Genomic DNA, 14,809 nt, shown 5'->3' on the forward strand with positions numbered 1-14,809 from the left:
GAAGCCCCTGTTGATTCCCTAATGTCAACTGATTAAGAACTTTAATTACAACTGCAAATTCCACTCGGGACTGTAGTTCAGCTTAGCCAAGTTGACATATCAAAAGGCCATCACATGCTCACATGCTAGAAAGTTGCAGACACTGCCTCCTCCCATTCTTTATTTATTTATTTAATATATTTTATTGATTTTGTACAGAGAGGAAGGGAGAGAGATAGAGAGTTAGAAACATCGATGAGAAAGAGTCATCGATCAGCTGCCTCTTGCACACCCCCTACTGGGGATGTGCCCACAACCAAGGTACATGCCCTTGACCGGAATCGACCCCGGGTCCCTTCAGTCCCCAAGCCGATGCTCTATCCATTGAGCCAAACTGGTTTCGGCCCATTCTTTTTTTAAACATATTTTAAAAAATATATGTTATTGAATTTTTACAGAGAGGAAGGGAGAGGGATAGAGAGTTAGACACATCGATGAGAGGGAAACATCTATCAGCTTCCTCCTGCACACCCTCTACTGAGGATGTGCCCTCAACCAAGGTACATGCCCCTGACCGGAATCAAACCTGGGACCCTTCAGTCTGCAGGCTGACACTCTATCCACTGAGCCAAACCAGTTACATCTCTTTCTTTTCTTTTTTTTTTTTTTTTACATATTGTTTGAGCATGTCACTCTTCTGCTCAACCAGCAGATTAACTGGAAATAGAAATGTTCTGTTTCTACTTCATTTTTCTCTTTTTTCTTCTTTTAAAAAAAATATTTTATTGATTTTTTTACAGACAGGAAGGGAGAGGGAGAGAGAAATGGAAACATCAATGAGAGAGAAACATCAATCAGCTGCCTCCTGCATGCCCCCTACCGGGGATGTGCCCGCAACCAAGGTACATGCCCTTGACCGGAATCGAACCCGGGTCCCTTCAGTCCAGGCTAACGCTCTATCCACTGGGCCAAACCGGTTTTGGATACTTCATTGTTCTTTAAACTGTAGATGCTTTTGAGTGTATGATGTACTTTGAGTTTAAAAAAGTAGTCCAAATAGACAAGCCTGAACGCTAGCGAGGGTGGTCAGAGGGTGTGGGGCTGCCTCTGTGATCACCCGGGAGGAGCCAGGTGGCCAGCCTCACCGGCATTCACACAGCTGTGCTCCCCACGCCTCAGTGACCAGCAGTGACAGCTCCTCTCTGTTCCTCCTCCGCAGTGTTATGATAAGCAGTTCCCACCCTGTCAGTCCTGTCATCACCCTTGCACTTCCGCCTTATACGCATTTTAAATTTCGTGATTCTAAAGGGCAAATTCAGATTGTGAAAATGTGGCTTACCAAATGAAGTCCAACACCACGGATTCTTTCTTTTTTTCTTTTTTTTAATTCTCTATTGTTTAAAGTATTACATATGTGCCAAAACCGGTTTGGCTCAGTGGATAGAGCCTGCGGACTGAAAGGTCCCAGGTTCCATTCCGGTCAAGGGCATGTACCTTGGTTGTGGGCACATCCCCAGTAGGGGGTGTGCAAGAGGCAGCTGATCGATGATTCTCTCTCATCGATGTTTCTGACTCTTTATCCCTCTCTCTTCCTTTCTGTAGAAAATCAATAAAATATATTTAAAAAAATGTAAAGTATTACATATGTTTCCTTTTCCCCCCATTGACCTCTCTCCCCGCCACTCCCAACTCCCCAGCCCATGTCCTCACCCCCCTACTGTCTGTAACCATTGGTTATGCTCATTTTCATGCATACAAGTCTTTTTTAAAAAATTATATTTTATTGATTTTTTACAGAGAGGAAGAGAGAGGGATAGAGAGTTAAAAACATGGATAATAGAGAAACATCGATCAGCTGCCTCTTGCACACACCCTACTGGGGATGTGCCCCCAACCAAGGTACATGCCCCTGACCGAAATCGAACCTGGGATCTTTCAGTCCGCAAGCTCACTCTCTATCCACTGAGCCAAACCAGCTTTGGCTATATAAGTCTTTTGGTTGATCTCTCCCCCCGCCCCACTCCCCTGCCTTCCTCTCTTAGGTTGGACAGTCTGTTGGATGCTTCGATGACTCTGGCTCTATTTTTGTTCATCAGTTTATGTTGTTCATTATATTCAACAACTGAGTGCGGTCATGTGATATTTATCTTTCTCCGACTGAACACCACAGATTCTTGTGGTCAAAGTTCTTGTGCCATCTGACTGCAACATGAGTCCAATATGATTTCCACCTTTGTTATTTCCCCACAAATAAACACTCAGAGAACATCTTCTTATTTGTTTCCTCAGTTATTCATCCATCCATCCATCCATCCACCCACATGTATTCAGAACTTAGCCGGTGCTGGTCATTGTGCTTCTGCCAGACAGCCCTCCCCAGCCCCCTCCACATTCCCACAGCATCCAGCCTGCCTCCACCTCATTGCTCTTCACATGAACTACAGCTTCCTCAGACTGTGAGCTCCTTATTGTAGATAAAAGTGGACCTTTAACCACGGTATTCTTATCTGACAAACCATAATGCCGAATAAATGTTTGATAAACAAATGAAGGAAGAAACTCAGAAATTAATGAAGCGTGGTGTCCATCTTGAAGTTGTTTTTTTCCTTCATAAAGTATATCTCAAGATTTTGACAGCCGATATTCTAGGAAAAAAAATGGAACTTCTATAAATTCTATTAGCTCTAACGTGGGGATCGCTGAAGTTCTTTCTCTTCTCATTATATCAGTGGCTGAGCACTGCTCGCTCTTAGGATCCTAGACTTAAAAACGCAAGGCCAGGTTCTGCTGCAGGCTACCTGTCAGTTTGTCCCACTTCCAAAGCCTCACGGTCCTCATCTGTGAGGGGAATGGTGGCACTTGCCAGTCAACCCGTGAGAGAGCTTTGTGAGGTTCCCGTGAGTAAGGAGATGAAAATGTTTTCTCAGCTGTAAACTCCTCTACACGTGCAAAGGTATTACAATTAGTAATCTATTTTTTTAATCAATGTTTGTTTTGAGACAACACAACCGAAGCCACACAGCTGGCAAATGCCGCAGCTGGAATTTGAACTCGGGCAGGCTGTGGCAGAGTCCAGGCTGCACCGCCTGCATGAGCTCTCCGTGGCGATGATAGGGTGGGCCCTGCAGCCAGGGGTTGTTGAGAGATCGTGAATCCAAAGCACTGACCACGGTCCCTGGTGTGTAGTGAGCATTCCATTGTTTATAGCTGCTTTTCTTCAGGGGTGAAATTCCCTCTGGTGAGTGGTCATGCCCTCTGACTCTGGCCCAGGAATGACCCTCCCGGCACAGAAGTGTGTCCTGGATGCGTTCCGAGCCCACGGCGGAAAGAAGATTCTGATCGCCACCTCCGTGGCTGACGAAGGCATCGACATCGCTCAGTGCAATCTGGTCATCCTGTACGAGTACGTGGGCAATGTCATCAGGATGATCCAAACCAGAGGTGAGAGGCGCTCTGGCGCTGTTTTAAATGTCAGCCCGTTTGTCCGATGTGTGAGCGTGCCCATCATTCCGGCCTTTCTCCTTTCCCGAGTCCTGCCTGTGTGTGTGTGACCAGGGGCGCCGGGGGCTCTGGTGTCACTGCCCGGAAGGTGACTTATTGGGCCCGGATTGGGTGGCTACAGTTTTGTCCACCATTTTAATTCCTGTTCACCAGGAAAACGGTGCACTTGACCAACACTGACTGACATGTTTTTAGGAGGATAATTCCCACTGGTTTGGGGCTCTGGCAGTTGGCATGCACACTTTCCTGGCTGTGCGTGTGGTGCCACGGGGCCCGCTGTGTCCAAGGAGCTCTTCTGTCCCACGTGCACCAGAGTCTCCTAACTGGCCTCTCTTCCTTTTTCGGTTTCTGTAACAGCAGCTGCCACATTACCTCTCCTGGAAAAAGCTCTGAACGTGTCACTTCCCTGTATAGAAACTGCAGTGGTTCCCCAATTTTCTTAATGTTACAGAGTTATGTGTGTATATATATATATATATATATATATATATATATATATATATATATATCTTTATTTCAGAGAAGGGAGAGAGAAAGAGAAACATCAATGATGAGAGAGAATCAATGATTGGCTTCCTCCTGCACAACCCCACTGGGGATGGAGCCCCCTGGCTTGAAATCAAACCATGACCTCCTGGTTCATAGGTCGATTCTCAACCACTGAGCCACACCAGCTGGGCTTGATGTTAACAGAGTTTTCAAACCGAGCACCCACTTTATCTTCCCAATTCTTCCCCTGTATTCACGATTCACTTCAGCCGACCTGACCTCAGCATTTTCTCCTTGTTGAAGGGATTGCTCATTATTTGCTACTGATGATCATGTATTGCTCTTCCCCCACGTCCCTATCACCTGCCCCAAACTCCCCAGCTGTCAGCCATCTCTCTTTTGAACATCCGTAACTCTTCATGTATTTCAGCACTTCTCCTTTTCCACCTGTGTTCGTGTGGTTGTGATCATAGCTGATTTCCCCATTTCCTGGAAAGCTCCTGAGGGAGGATCTGTCATTATTCACCTGAGAGCCCTCCCCGCGCCATCCGGAGGGCTCATGTTGGACCCTCTGGAAAGCAGTGTTTCTGATGGTGTGGCTGTCTGACCCACTGCAGCACTGAGGCTGCAGCGGGCTCCAGGTGCACACCCGCCTCTCCGTCTGTGCTCTGACGGCTCAGCTTCCTGGAAAGCGGGATTCAGTCACCCAGAGTTGAGTTTTAGGAATATGGTTTTATGGATTTTATGGTTTCCCTTAGCTTACCTATGCTCAGATTTGTCAGAGCTTTACACCAAAGGCCCCGAATGAAATGTTTATTTCCCGACAGGCAGAGGAAGAGCAAGAGGGAGCAAGTGCTTCCTTGTGACTAGTAATGCTGATGTGATTGAAAAAGAAAAAATAAACTTATACAAAGAGAAAATGATGAATGACTCCATTCTTAGCCTCCAGGCATGGGATGAAAAAGCTTTTAAAAAAAAGGTAAGTCTTTCCATCTGTGCTACTCTTTCCGAATCTGACCGTAAGAAACAGGGAAGGGGAGTCAGATGGCGGAGTGTTGCATTAGAACAGTAAGTTTAATCTTTAAAATTTGTCCTGCAGTGAACATCTAGCTCATTCTGCTTTTAAGTCTCAATGAGATTAAAATATATTTTATTAATGCTGACGTCTGAAGTTGTGCTTTTATTATTTTTATTTATTATAGTAAATATAATTGCCGGGACCGGTTTGGCTCAGTGGATAGAGCGTCGGCCTGCGGACTGAAAGGTCCCGGTTCAATTCCGGTCAAGGGCATGTACCTTGGTTGCGGGCACGTCCCCTGTGGGGGGTGTGCAAGAGGCAGCTGGTCAATGTTTCTCTCTCATCGACGTTTCTAACTCTCTGTCCCTCTCAATTCCTCTCTGTATAAAATCAATAAAATATATTTTAAAATATATATATATATATATATATATATATATATATATATATATAATTTATTGATTTTTTTTTACAGAGAGGAAGGGAGAGGGACAGAGAGTTAGAAACATTGATGAGAGAGAAACACCAATCAGCCACCTCCTGCCCACCCCCTACTGGGGATGTGTCCGTAGCCAAGGCACATGCCCTTGACCAGAATCAAACCCTTCAGGTTAGGGCGGCACCACGTAGATGGAGGTGGAGAGTAAGTTGCATTGCCCATTGTCTGCATGCGGCCGACCTTCCTTAGAGCCCTGTGGTCCCCAGGGACTCTCTGGTGACTCTGCAGCCATTTTAACATGTATCAATAGATGGTCCAGAGGTATCCAAGGACTGATTTCCATGAGGGAAGCTTCAGGATTTGGGAGTCTGTAATTCTGGAGAAATAAGGTATAAAGGGCATTTTTCACAGTTCTAGTTTGAAATTAAAATGAGGAAGCCCACCTTCCTCCCTCATGGAGTAGAGCACATGTGTCAAACACAAGGCCCTCGGGCCAAATCCAGCCCACCAGGCCTTGCAATGTGGCCCGCACCGCGCTGTCATCACTGCACTCCGCTGTCAGTTTATGACATTGTCAGTTTATGACTGTTCAGTAAACCATTTGGCCCGCGATTTAGGCTGGATTTTAGATTTTGGCCCCTTCTCTGATTGAGTTCGACACCCCTAGAGTAGAGAATAAAATGTCAAAAAGAACTTCCAACGTGATGTGTTCCCATGACAGCACACAGTCAGGGTTTTATGGTTTCGCTTTTTTGCACCTCAGTCCGTGGAACTCAGCTTCTTCTACCACGGGTGGAAGGGAGAGGCTGTGAGCTATAGATTTAATTTGTGACATTGGTTGAGCCTCTTTACCCGTTGAGTTAGTTTTAAATAGAGCAGTAATAGTTTTAACTTACTTGGATTTATTGCCCATAGTAACATTTAAAATATTTGGGATTATTACTACTTAACTGAATTTTAGTATATAATTTAATTTAATTAGATATAAGTGCATTTTAAAAAATTGGATGCTTGATTTTATAGCTGACATTGAGGAAATCACCATGTTCTTTCTTTGTTTATGATGTTCTAAAACTCCTTTTATCATTTCCTTCTGTTTAGAGAACTTCCTTTTGCCATTCTTTTAGGGAAATTCCACTGGTAAACAAATTCTCTTAGTTTCTCTTCATCTCAGATTGTTTTGATTTCCCCTTTATTTTTATTTAATTTTTTAAAAAATATTTTTTTATTGATTTCAGAGAGGAAGGGAGAGGGAAAGAGAGATAGAAACATCAATGATGAGAGAAAATCATTGACTGGCTGCCTCCTGCATACCCCCCACTGGGGATTAAGCACGCAACTGTGGTATGTGCCCTTGACTGGAATCTAACCTGGGCCTTTCAGTCCACAGGCCGATGCTCTATCCACTGAGCCACCGGTTTCGGCTATTGTGGCTGCTTTAAAATCTTTCTCTGATAACTTCTTTCTTCTCAGTGGTGGTATCCATTGATTAACTTTTTTTTTTTTCATTCAGTTTGAGATTTTTCTGGTTTTTGGTATGAAGAGTGATTATTTTTTTTTATTGAAACCTGGATATTTTCATATCACATTAAGAGATTTGGGATTTTAAGAGATTTAACCTTCTGTGTTAGCTGGATTTTTCTGGTGCCTTTCTGGCAGAGTAGACAGGGACATTATCTCATCACTGCTAGGTGGAAATAGAAATCCAGGTTCCCTATAAGTTTTTTCTCTTGGCCGCGACCTGCCCAGCTAGAGAGAGGACAAGTCCTGATTAGGAGCGGCTGGGGATTGAGAAAAGGAAAAAAAAAAAAGAGACACAAAGACTTTAAGTAAAGCTGGGGCCAGGTGGGACGCTGCCCTCGAATGGAGAGACAGTGACCCAGGGCTAGTGCAATGCATTCATTATATACAGCATGATACCAGGAAGTTTTACAGGAATTTAAGACAAAGGAAATTATGTGAAATCATGGTTAAAGATCAGGCTGCAATTCTTCATTTTTCGGGCTTCTTTGTAATTGTCATTCCTGGCTGAGCCTGGATAATTGTGTCAGTTCCTGGCGCCTGGCTAACCTTAGACTATGAAACCCACTTCCTGGCTTCTGAGCTTAAAGGTCAGGCTGACAACATACCTGTCTCCGGCAAGGTGTATTTCTAGAATGTGGCTCTGCTGACACCATTGGACTCAGCCAGCAATCAGCTCATGCGCCTTCCCAAGCGCTCTCTGCAGTTCCCTACTCAGCTTCTGTTGATACCAATGAGGGGGAGGCTCCTTGTTACTGCTGGGGGCAGGTGGAAGTTCTGGCTCCCCACATGGTCTCCAGTGACACCAGAGACAAGGGGCAGGGGTGGCTACCATTAAGCAGGGATGAAAGTCCTAGCTCCATTCTTGGCCTTCTCTGACACCACCAGGTGAGTGTGTTGGGCATTTCATTACAGCCCCACAAAGTGGGAATGTAGGTTCGGTTCTCCACTCAGCCTTTGCTGGCATGGGTGGAAATCGGGTCACAGTTTTTTTTTTTTAATTTGTTTTGTTTTATTCTTTGGTATTTGGTTGGGGTAGAATATTTCTTGGGTAAAGTTTTCTGTCTTTCTAGGCTGCCCTTTCCCTGGCCTTTTGGCTTGAGAGAATAGGCTTTTGTTGAGACTTTAAAAAAAAAATGTCTATTTTTATTGATTTCAGAGAGGGAGAGACAGAAACACCAATAATGAGAGAGACTCTTTTTTTTTTTTTTTTTTTTTTTTAATATATTTTATTGATTTTTACAGAGAGGAAGAGAGAGGGATAGAGAGCTAGAAACATCGATGAGAAAGAGTCATCAATCAGCTGCCTCTTGCACACCCCCTACTGGGGATATGCCCGCAACCAAAGTACATGTCCTTGACCGGAATCGAACCCGGGACCTTTCAGTCCCCCAGCCGACGCTCTATCCATTGAGCCAAACCAGTTTCGGCGAGAGAGACTCTTGATCAGCTGCCTCCTGCACACCTCCACTGGGGATCGAGCCCACAACCCGGGCATGTGCCCTCACCTGGAATCGAACCGTGACCTCCTGGCTCATAGGTCAGCCACTGAGCCACGCTGGTCTGGCTGTTGAAACTTTTTTTTTTATCTGTGCCCATAGGTATTTCTGGTTGTCGGTTTCTTCAGCTCCAATCTAGGCTATATGAGATGAAAACAACAACAAACAGGGAACATACTGCCATAGGGTCCCAAGGTTCCTAGCTAGTCTGCCTTTCTCTCTTCACCCGTTAGAATTGCCTTATGCTTATTTTATTTATTTATTTTTAAATGTGTTTATTGATTTCAGAAAGGAAGGGAGAGGGAGAGAGAGAGAGAGAAACATCAATGATGAGAGAGAATCACTGATTGGCTACCTTGATCCCCTACCACATTGGGGATCAAGCCTGCAACCTGGGAATGTGCCCTGACCAGGAATTGAACTGTGACCTCCTGGTTCTAGGTCAGAGCTGAGCCACTGAGCCATGCCGCCTGGGCTCCTTATGTTTATTTTAAATTAACAGCCCTAGCCGTTTTGGCTCAGTGAATAGAGCATTAGCCTTCAGACTGAAGGATCCCAGGTTCAATTCCAATCATGGGCATATGCCCAGGTAGCAAGTTTGATCCCCAGTAGGGGACGTGCAGGAGACAGCCGATCAATGATTATCTCCTATCATTGATGTTTCTATCTCTCTCTTCCTCTTCCTTCTTCTCTGAAACCAATAAATATATATATTTTTTAAAAAATTTAAAATAATAAACGTAAATTTTGAAATATAATGCAGTCATACTACACACACATTTAACCTTACTGTAATTTGACAGTACCCTCTGTGGTTGGAATGGGAGAGAGACAAAAACAGATTTGGATGGTGAGGGCTCTTCTGCCTGCTGTTTCATTCCATTGGGTCTATCCCTCGGAAGTGAGTGTAAATATGTCTGAAACAGCCCATGCTTATCATATATCTATTTATGAAGGACATTTTAAGTTTTGCCAGCTACTAAAGTAGAAAGCATGGTTTATATGACTGTTTTATGGACATCTTTAGTGCTCTGTGGGCAACTTTAATGAGGAAATTAAAAGACTAATTGGACGCCACAGTTAAACAGTGACTTAACAAAGAGTTAGGAGAACTAATAAAATTAACTATGGGGTTTTTGCAAAATCACCAGTTATGACATGTTCATGGAAGTGTATGCAGAATGAAATATATATATATATATATATATGTGTGTGTGTGTGTGTGTGTGTGTGTGTATGTGTATGTGCGTGCTCGCGTTTACACATATGTATCCTAGTTATACTTTAATTACATTTATGAGTTGTTTTTCTTTTTTTCCCATGTAGATTCACCAGATCCAGATTCATGAAAAATTCATCAGGGATAGTCAAGGAAAAGCAGAACCTAAACTTGATAAGAAAAATAAGAAACTGCTCTGCAGAAAGTGCAAAGCCTTTGCTTGTCATACAGCGGATATAAGAGTGATAGAGGTGAGCAGCCTTTTCCAAAGAACACTGGGTCATTTTTTTAGCACTAATTAAAGCTTACTCACTACTGGTGAGATATTTATAAGAAGACTGTACTTTCCTTATAACCAATGTCATGGTCCATGTATTTTACAAAAGCTAAAAAGTTAAAAACAATAATAACCTTAATTTCAACAATAAAGAAAATCATTTTAAAAATTGCTGCACAGCCACTTAATTAAGTATTATGCGGCCATTAGAAATATGGCTATGCTGCCGAAACCGGTTTGGCTCAGTGAATATGGTGTCAGCCTGCGGACTCAAGGGTCCTGGGTTCGATTCTGGTCAAGGGCATGTACCTTGGTTGCGGGCACATCCCCAGATGTTTCTTTTTCATCGATGTTTCTGGCTCTCTATCCCTCTCCCTTCCTCTCTGTAAAAAAAATCAATAAAATATATTTTAAAAAAAGAAAAAAAGAAATATGGCTATGCTAAATTCAGTGTGGTTCCCTGGATTAGATCTTAAAACAGATAGAGGGTTTTACTAGGAAAAGAGATAAAATTTATAGTTAACTAATAGTAATGTGCTGATATTAACTTCTTAGTTTGGACAAATGTACTGTACTATATTATGTAAGATGTTAGCTAGCATTTCAGAAAAGGTGAATTCGGGAATTCTCTGGACTATATTTGTAACTTATCTGTTAATCTAAAATTATTCTAAAGTCAGGTTTACTAAACAAAATGATTATGAAGTTTATATAATATAATGAAAAACTCCTTATAAACTGATGGTAAAGCAGAAAAGTAATCAGGATACAAAATTGTAAATATGCTATAATTATAGATATGTGAAATAATATCAGCGAACTGCTATCACTAATAAGTCAACAAAAATCTGTCAACAAAAAAGAAAAAAGAAAAACTGTACAGAAAAAAGACTACAGGAAATATACTGATGTATATTAATATTTAGCAAGATTCCATGATATTTTTCTCTCTGTACTATTTTAAGCTTTCCAAACTTTCCTTTTGGATTGTGGTTCACTTCTATAAACAAAATGTCGCCTTGTTTTTTAAAACACAATGTCTGCAAGTTAACAAACTTTCAGATAAAAGGTTAGAAAAGTCTCCAAAGACAGACATTGGAGGTAACTCAGCGGCTGCCGATCCAGGGTTAGGTGGTGTCCGGGCTGGTTCAGATGATGAGTGATGACTTTAGGGTTCTGTTTGGTCTTCAGAAAACTGAAGTCTCTAATCCAGCTGTTGGAGCAGGAAGCGTATTAGGGGTGATACTGACAAGTTCCCGGATCATTGAGTCTCCTTTAACTGTAAAAGACGCTTTCAGCAGGGTGATTTTCTATTGGAAATGGCCCATTTAGACTGTACATTCTCCTATGGATCTGCACGTGCTGTGCGGTGTGGCTTTTTAAGGTTTGCTCTAAAGTCGGCTGAGGACACATCAATCCCTGACCCTGTTCAGATCCACACTGACCTTTGTTGTTCTTCCCTGTGTCTTCTGGCTTCTGCCTGTCAGGCCGCTGGTGATCTCAGGCTCCATGGATCTACAACAAATACCCCTTTTGTTTCTGAATTAATAGAGTATCTACGTAAGAAGCCAGGCTGCCTGGAAACTTCTCAGTCCTTCTCTTCATGAGATGTCCCCTATCAACCCACTTGCTCCTCCACCCCAACCCTCACTTCCACCCATGTGACTGGGAGCCGTGCTGCGTGGCTTGGCCTTCCGGTGAATCTGTATTTTCTTCTTTCCCCACCTGTGAAATAAGTGGGGTCTCACCTGCTCTTCATCGCAGATTATCGTGGAGTTTTCTTTTTTCTTAATATATTTTTATTGATTTCAGAGAGGGAGGGAGGGAGGGAGGGAGGGAGGGAGGGAGGGAGGGAGGGAGGGAGAGAGAGAGAGAGAGACATCAATGATGATAGAGAATCATTGATCAGCTGCCTCCTGCACATCCTCTACTGCAGATCAAGCCCGAAACCCAGGCTTGTGCCCTGACCAGGAATTGAACCATGTGACCTCCTGGTTCATACATAGGTCGATGCTCAACTACTGAGCCTAGCTGGAGTTGTTTTATTTATTTATTTATTTATTTTATTTTTAACCCTTTGCACTCCGCTGTCCCCTCTCAGGGGACATCGGAATTCTAGCATATCACTCGGATGTCCCCTCTCAGGGGGGACATTGCAGTTTATTAGTGATTATGGAGAATTGAGTTAATTCAACGCACGTTTCTGCCGCAAAGTAGCGTCGAGTAGCTGGTAGCCAATGTCCAGAATGGTTCTGAGTGCAAAGGGTTAAAAATATATTTTATTGATTTTTTACAGAGAGGAAGGGAGAGGGATAGAGAGTTAGAAGCATCGATGAGAGAGAAACATCGATCAGCTGCCTCCTGCACACCCCCTACTGGGGATGTGCCCTCAACCAAAGTACATGCCCTTGACCAGAATCGAACCTGGGACCTTTCAGTCTGCAGGCTGCGCTCTATCCACTGAGCCAAACCGGTTTGGGCTGGAGTTGTTTTTTAAATCACAATTGCGAATTGGTTCTAATGTTGTTTTTTTATGTTTGATCCCTTCATCTATAGGAAAGCCATTACACTGTGGTTGGAGATGCTTTCAAGGAGTGCTTCGTGACTAAATTACACCCCAAACCAAAGAGTGTGGGGATTTTTGAGAAGAAAGCAAAGGTATTCTGTGCCAGACAGAACTGCAGCCATGACTGGGGCATCCATGTGAAGTACAAGACATTTGAGATCCCAATCATAAAAATTGAAAGTTTTGTGGTGGAGGATGTTGCAACTGGGGAGCAGAGACTGTATGCAAAGTGGAGGGACTTTCATTTTGAGAAGCTGCCATTTGATCCTGCAGAAATGTCCAAATGACCTCAGGGCCACCAGCTTCCACCACAGGGAATGGGTGATCGTGAGCGCAGGAGAAATTATCCCTAGTAGGCAAATCATGACTGGCTTGTACCACGTGAAGATATATACCTAAGTCTTGTACTGTACTAAATATTTACCACTTTGCTTACTTTCTGTTTATCAGCTTGTATGATATTATATACATAAAACACACAGGAGTGTATCAGACCCTGAATGATTCGCAGGCCAGTAGAATTCTAAGTAAAAAGCCTCACCTTGTTCTCTTTCTGTTCTTCCCTTTGGAACCAACAGTCAGTGCAGACCCAGTAGCCACTCAGGACGCATTAGAATAAATGGATGAATGGATGGAATGTTTTCATACTTCCCTTTCCTTAACCTACTGTAAACCAGCTTTTGCCTTTAACAGTCTACTGAAATTGTTCTTTTCAAGGTCACCACAGGCTCTGGTTACCAAATTTATTGGGCACTCTTAGTCCTCTCTGAGCTCTTTGCTGCTTTGGGCAGCCCTCATTAGAACTCTTTGTTGGCTTCTACCTTTTCTAGCTCTATCCCACTCTTTTCTATTGGTTCCTCTTTGCTGGTCCCTTAAATGTTGATAATTCCAAGGGTTCAACACACACACACACACACACACACACACACACACACACGCACACGTATGTACATCAATGATGGTTACATATAATCATGCTCTCTATGTAGCAATGAATGGCATGTAACCTTAAAATTCTGTAGTAGGCAACTGTTAGTAATGGGCAGATACAGGATACAGCATTTCCTGAAAAGTTGATTTCTCTTCCTTCGTTTGTTGCACATCTTGCCCTGTTATTTTCATAACCTGTGCTATTGCTCCCTCTCATTGGTCATTCCAAGCCATTTCCCAGTAACAGTTGATGGTCAACACTTGGACTCTGTTCTCAATTAGCTCCCTTGGCTGATACTGATGAGGCAGTTTAATTTGGCTGTTCTTTCTATTTAAAAAAATCAGAGTGCATATCCAAATGGCACTCCTGCTATTTAACAAGATTTGTTGTTGCTCTAGAGCTTAAGTTGGGAGTTTTTCAGACATGGAGACAACTGCCTGAGTTTTGCTGTTTCTATCCAGGCCAGGGTATTTTGTGTTGAATTCAGGTAGGCTCTATAGTAATTTAAGCATCCTCCTAAAACAGACTCAGATTAGTTGTTTGTAATTCATGTTGGTGGTCCAAAAGTCATCTCATTAACATAATAAGAGTCTGGCTGGTTTGGCTCAGTGGATAGAGCGTCGGCCTGTGGACTGGGGGGGAGGGGGGGTGTCCCAGGTTGATTCCTATTGGGGGGGCGTGTGCCTTGGTTGCAGGTACATCCCTAGTGGGAGGTGTGCAAGAGGCAGCTGATTGATGTTTATCTCCCATTGATGTTTCTGACTCTGTTCCTCTTTCTTCCTCTCTGTAAAAAAAATCAATAAAATATATTTAAAAAAACCAAAAACATAATAAGAGACATCTTTGTCCATGTGTTTTAGGAACTCTGACAGAAAGAGGTATGTGTGTATATGTGTGTGTGTGTGTGTGTGTGTGTGTGTGTGTAGACCAAATACACATATTATTATAAACCACAATCTCACAAGTATATCTTTTACTATGGAATTGCCTTTTTGGATGCTGTTGTTCAAGAACTCCAATAGAATATATAAAATATATGCTAGAAATCTGTTTGAGAATAGTTCCTTCAAGGTTCTAAATTGTCTTTCTAGCCCTAGATGGTTTGGCTCAATGGGTAGAGCATTAGCCTGTGAACTGAAGAATACCATGTTCAGTTCCGATCAAGGGCACATGCTGGGTTGCCCACTTGATCCCCAGTAGGGGGCATGCAGAAGGCTGCCAATCAGTGATTTTCATCATTATTGTTTCTATCTCTTCTCTTCTTCTCCCTTCCTCTCTGAAATATATGGTCTTTTTTTTTAATGGTCTTTCTGGATGAAGGTGAATAGTCTCTCTTCTCTTCTACCAACAGAAGACAGACTAAAGCTGAA

General features: G+C 42.9%; 1 protein-coding gene across 2 annotated transcripts in view; it reads left to right on the forward strand.

Annotated features, from left to right (window-relative positions):
* RIGI (RNA sensor RIG-I) overlaps positions 1-13,438 on the forward strand; it is a 37,894-nt gene extending 24,456 nt beyond the window's left edge. For both annotated transcript variants that reach the window (XM_084897986.1, XM_084897985.1), the window contains 4 exons: positions 3,250-3,420; positions 4,797-4,948; positions 9,773-9,916; positions 12,499-13,438. In XM_084897986.1, coding sequence (XP_084754112.1) covers positions 3,250-3,420; positions 4,797-4,948; positions 9,773-9,916; positions 12,499-12,795 — 764 coding nt within the window. In that variant the 3' untranslated portion in view covers positions 12,796-13,438. The remainder of the gene's footprint in view (positions 1-3,249; positions 3,421-4,796; positions 4,949-9,772; positions 9,917-12,498) is intronic.
* Positions 13,439-14,809: the final 1,371 nt, after the last annotated feature.

Source organism: Pipistrellus hanaki (genome assembly GCF_964339955.1).
Source record: "Pipistrellus hanaki genome assembly, chromosome: 11".
In the NCBI taxonomy this organism is placed as follows: Eukaryota; Metazoa; Chordata; class Mammalia; order Chiroptera; family Vespertilionidae; genus Pipistrellus; species Pipistrellus hanaki.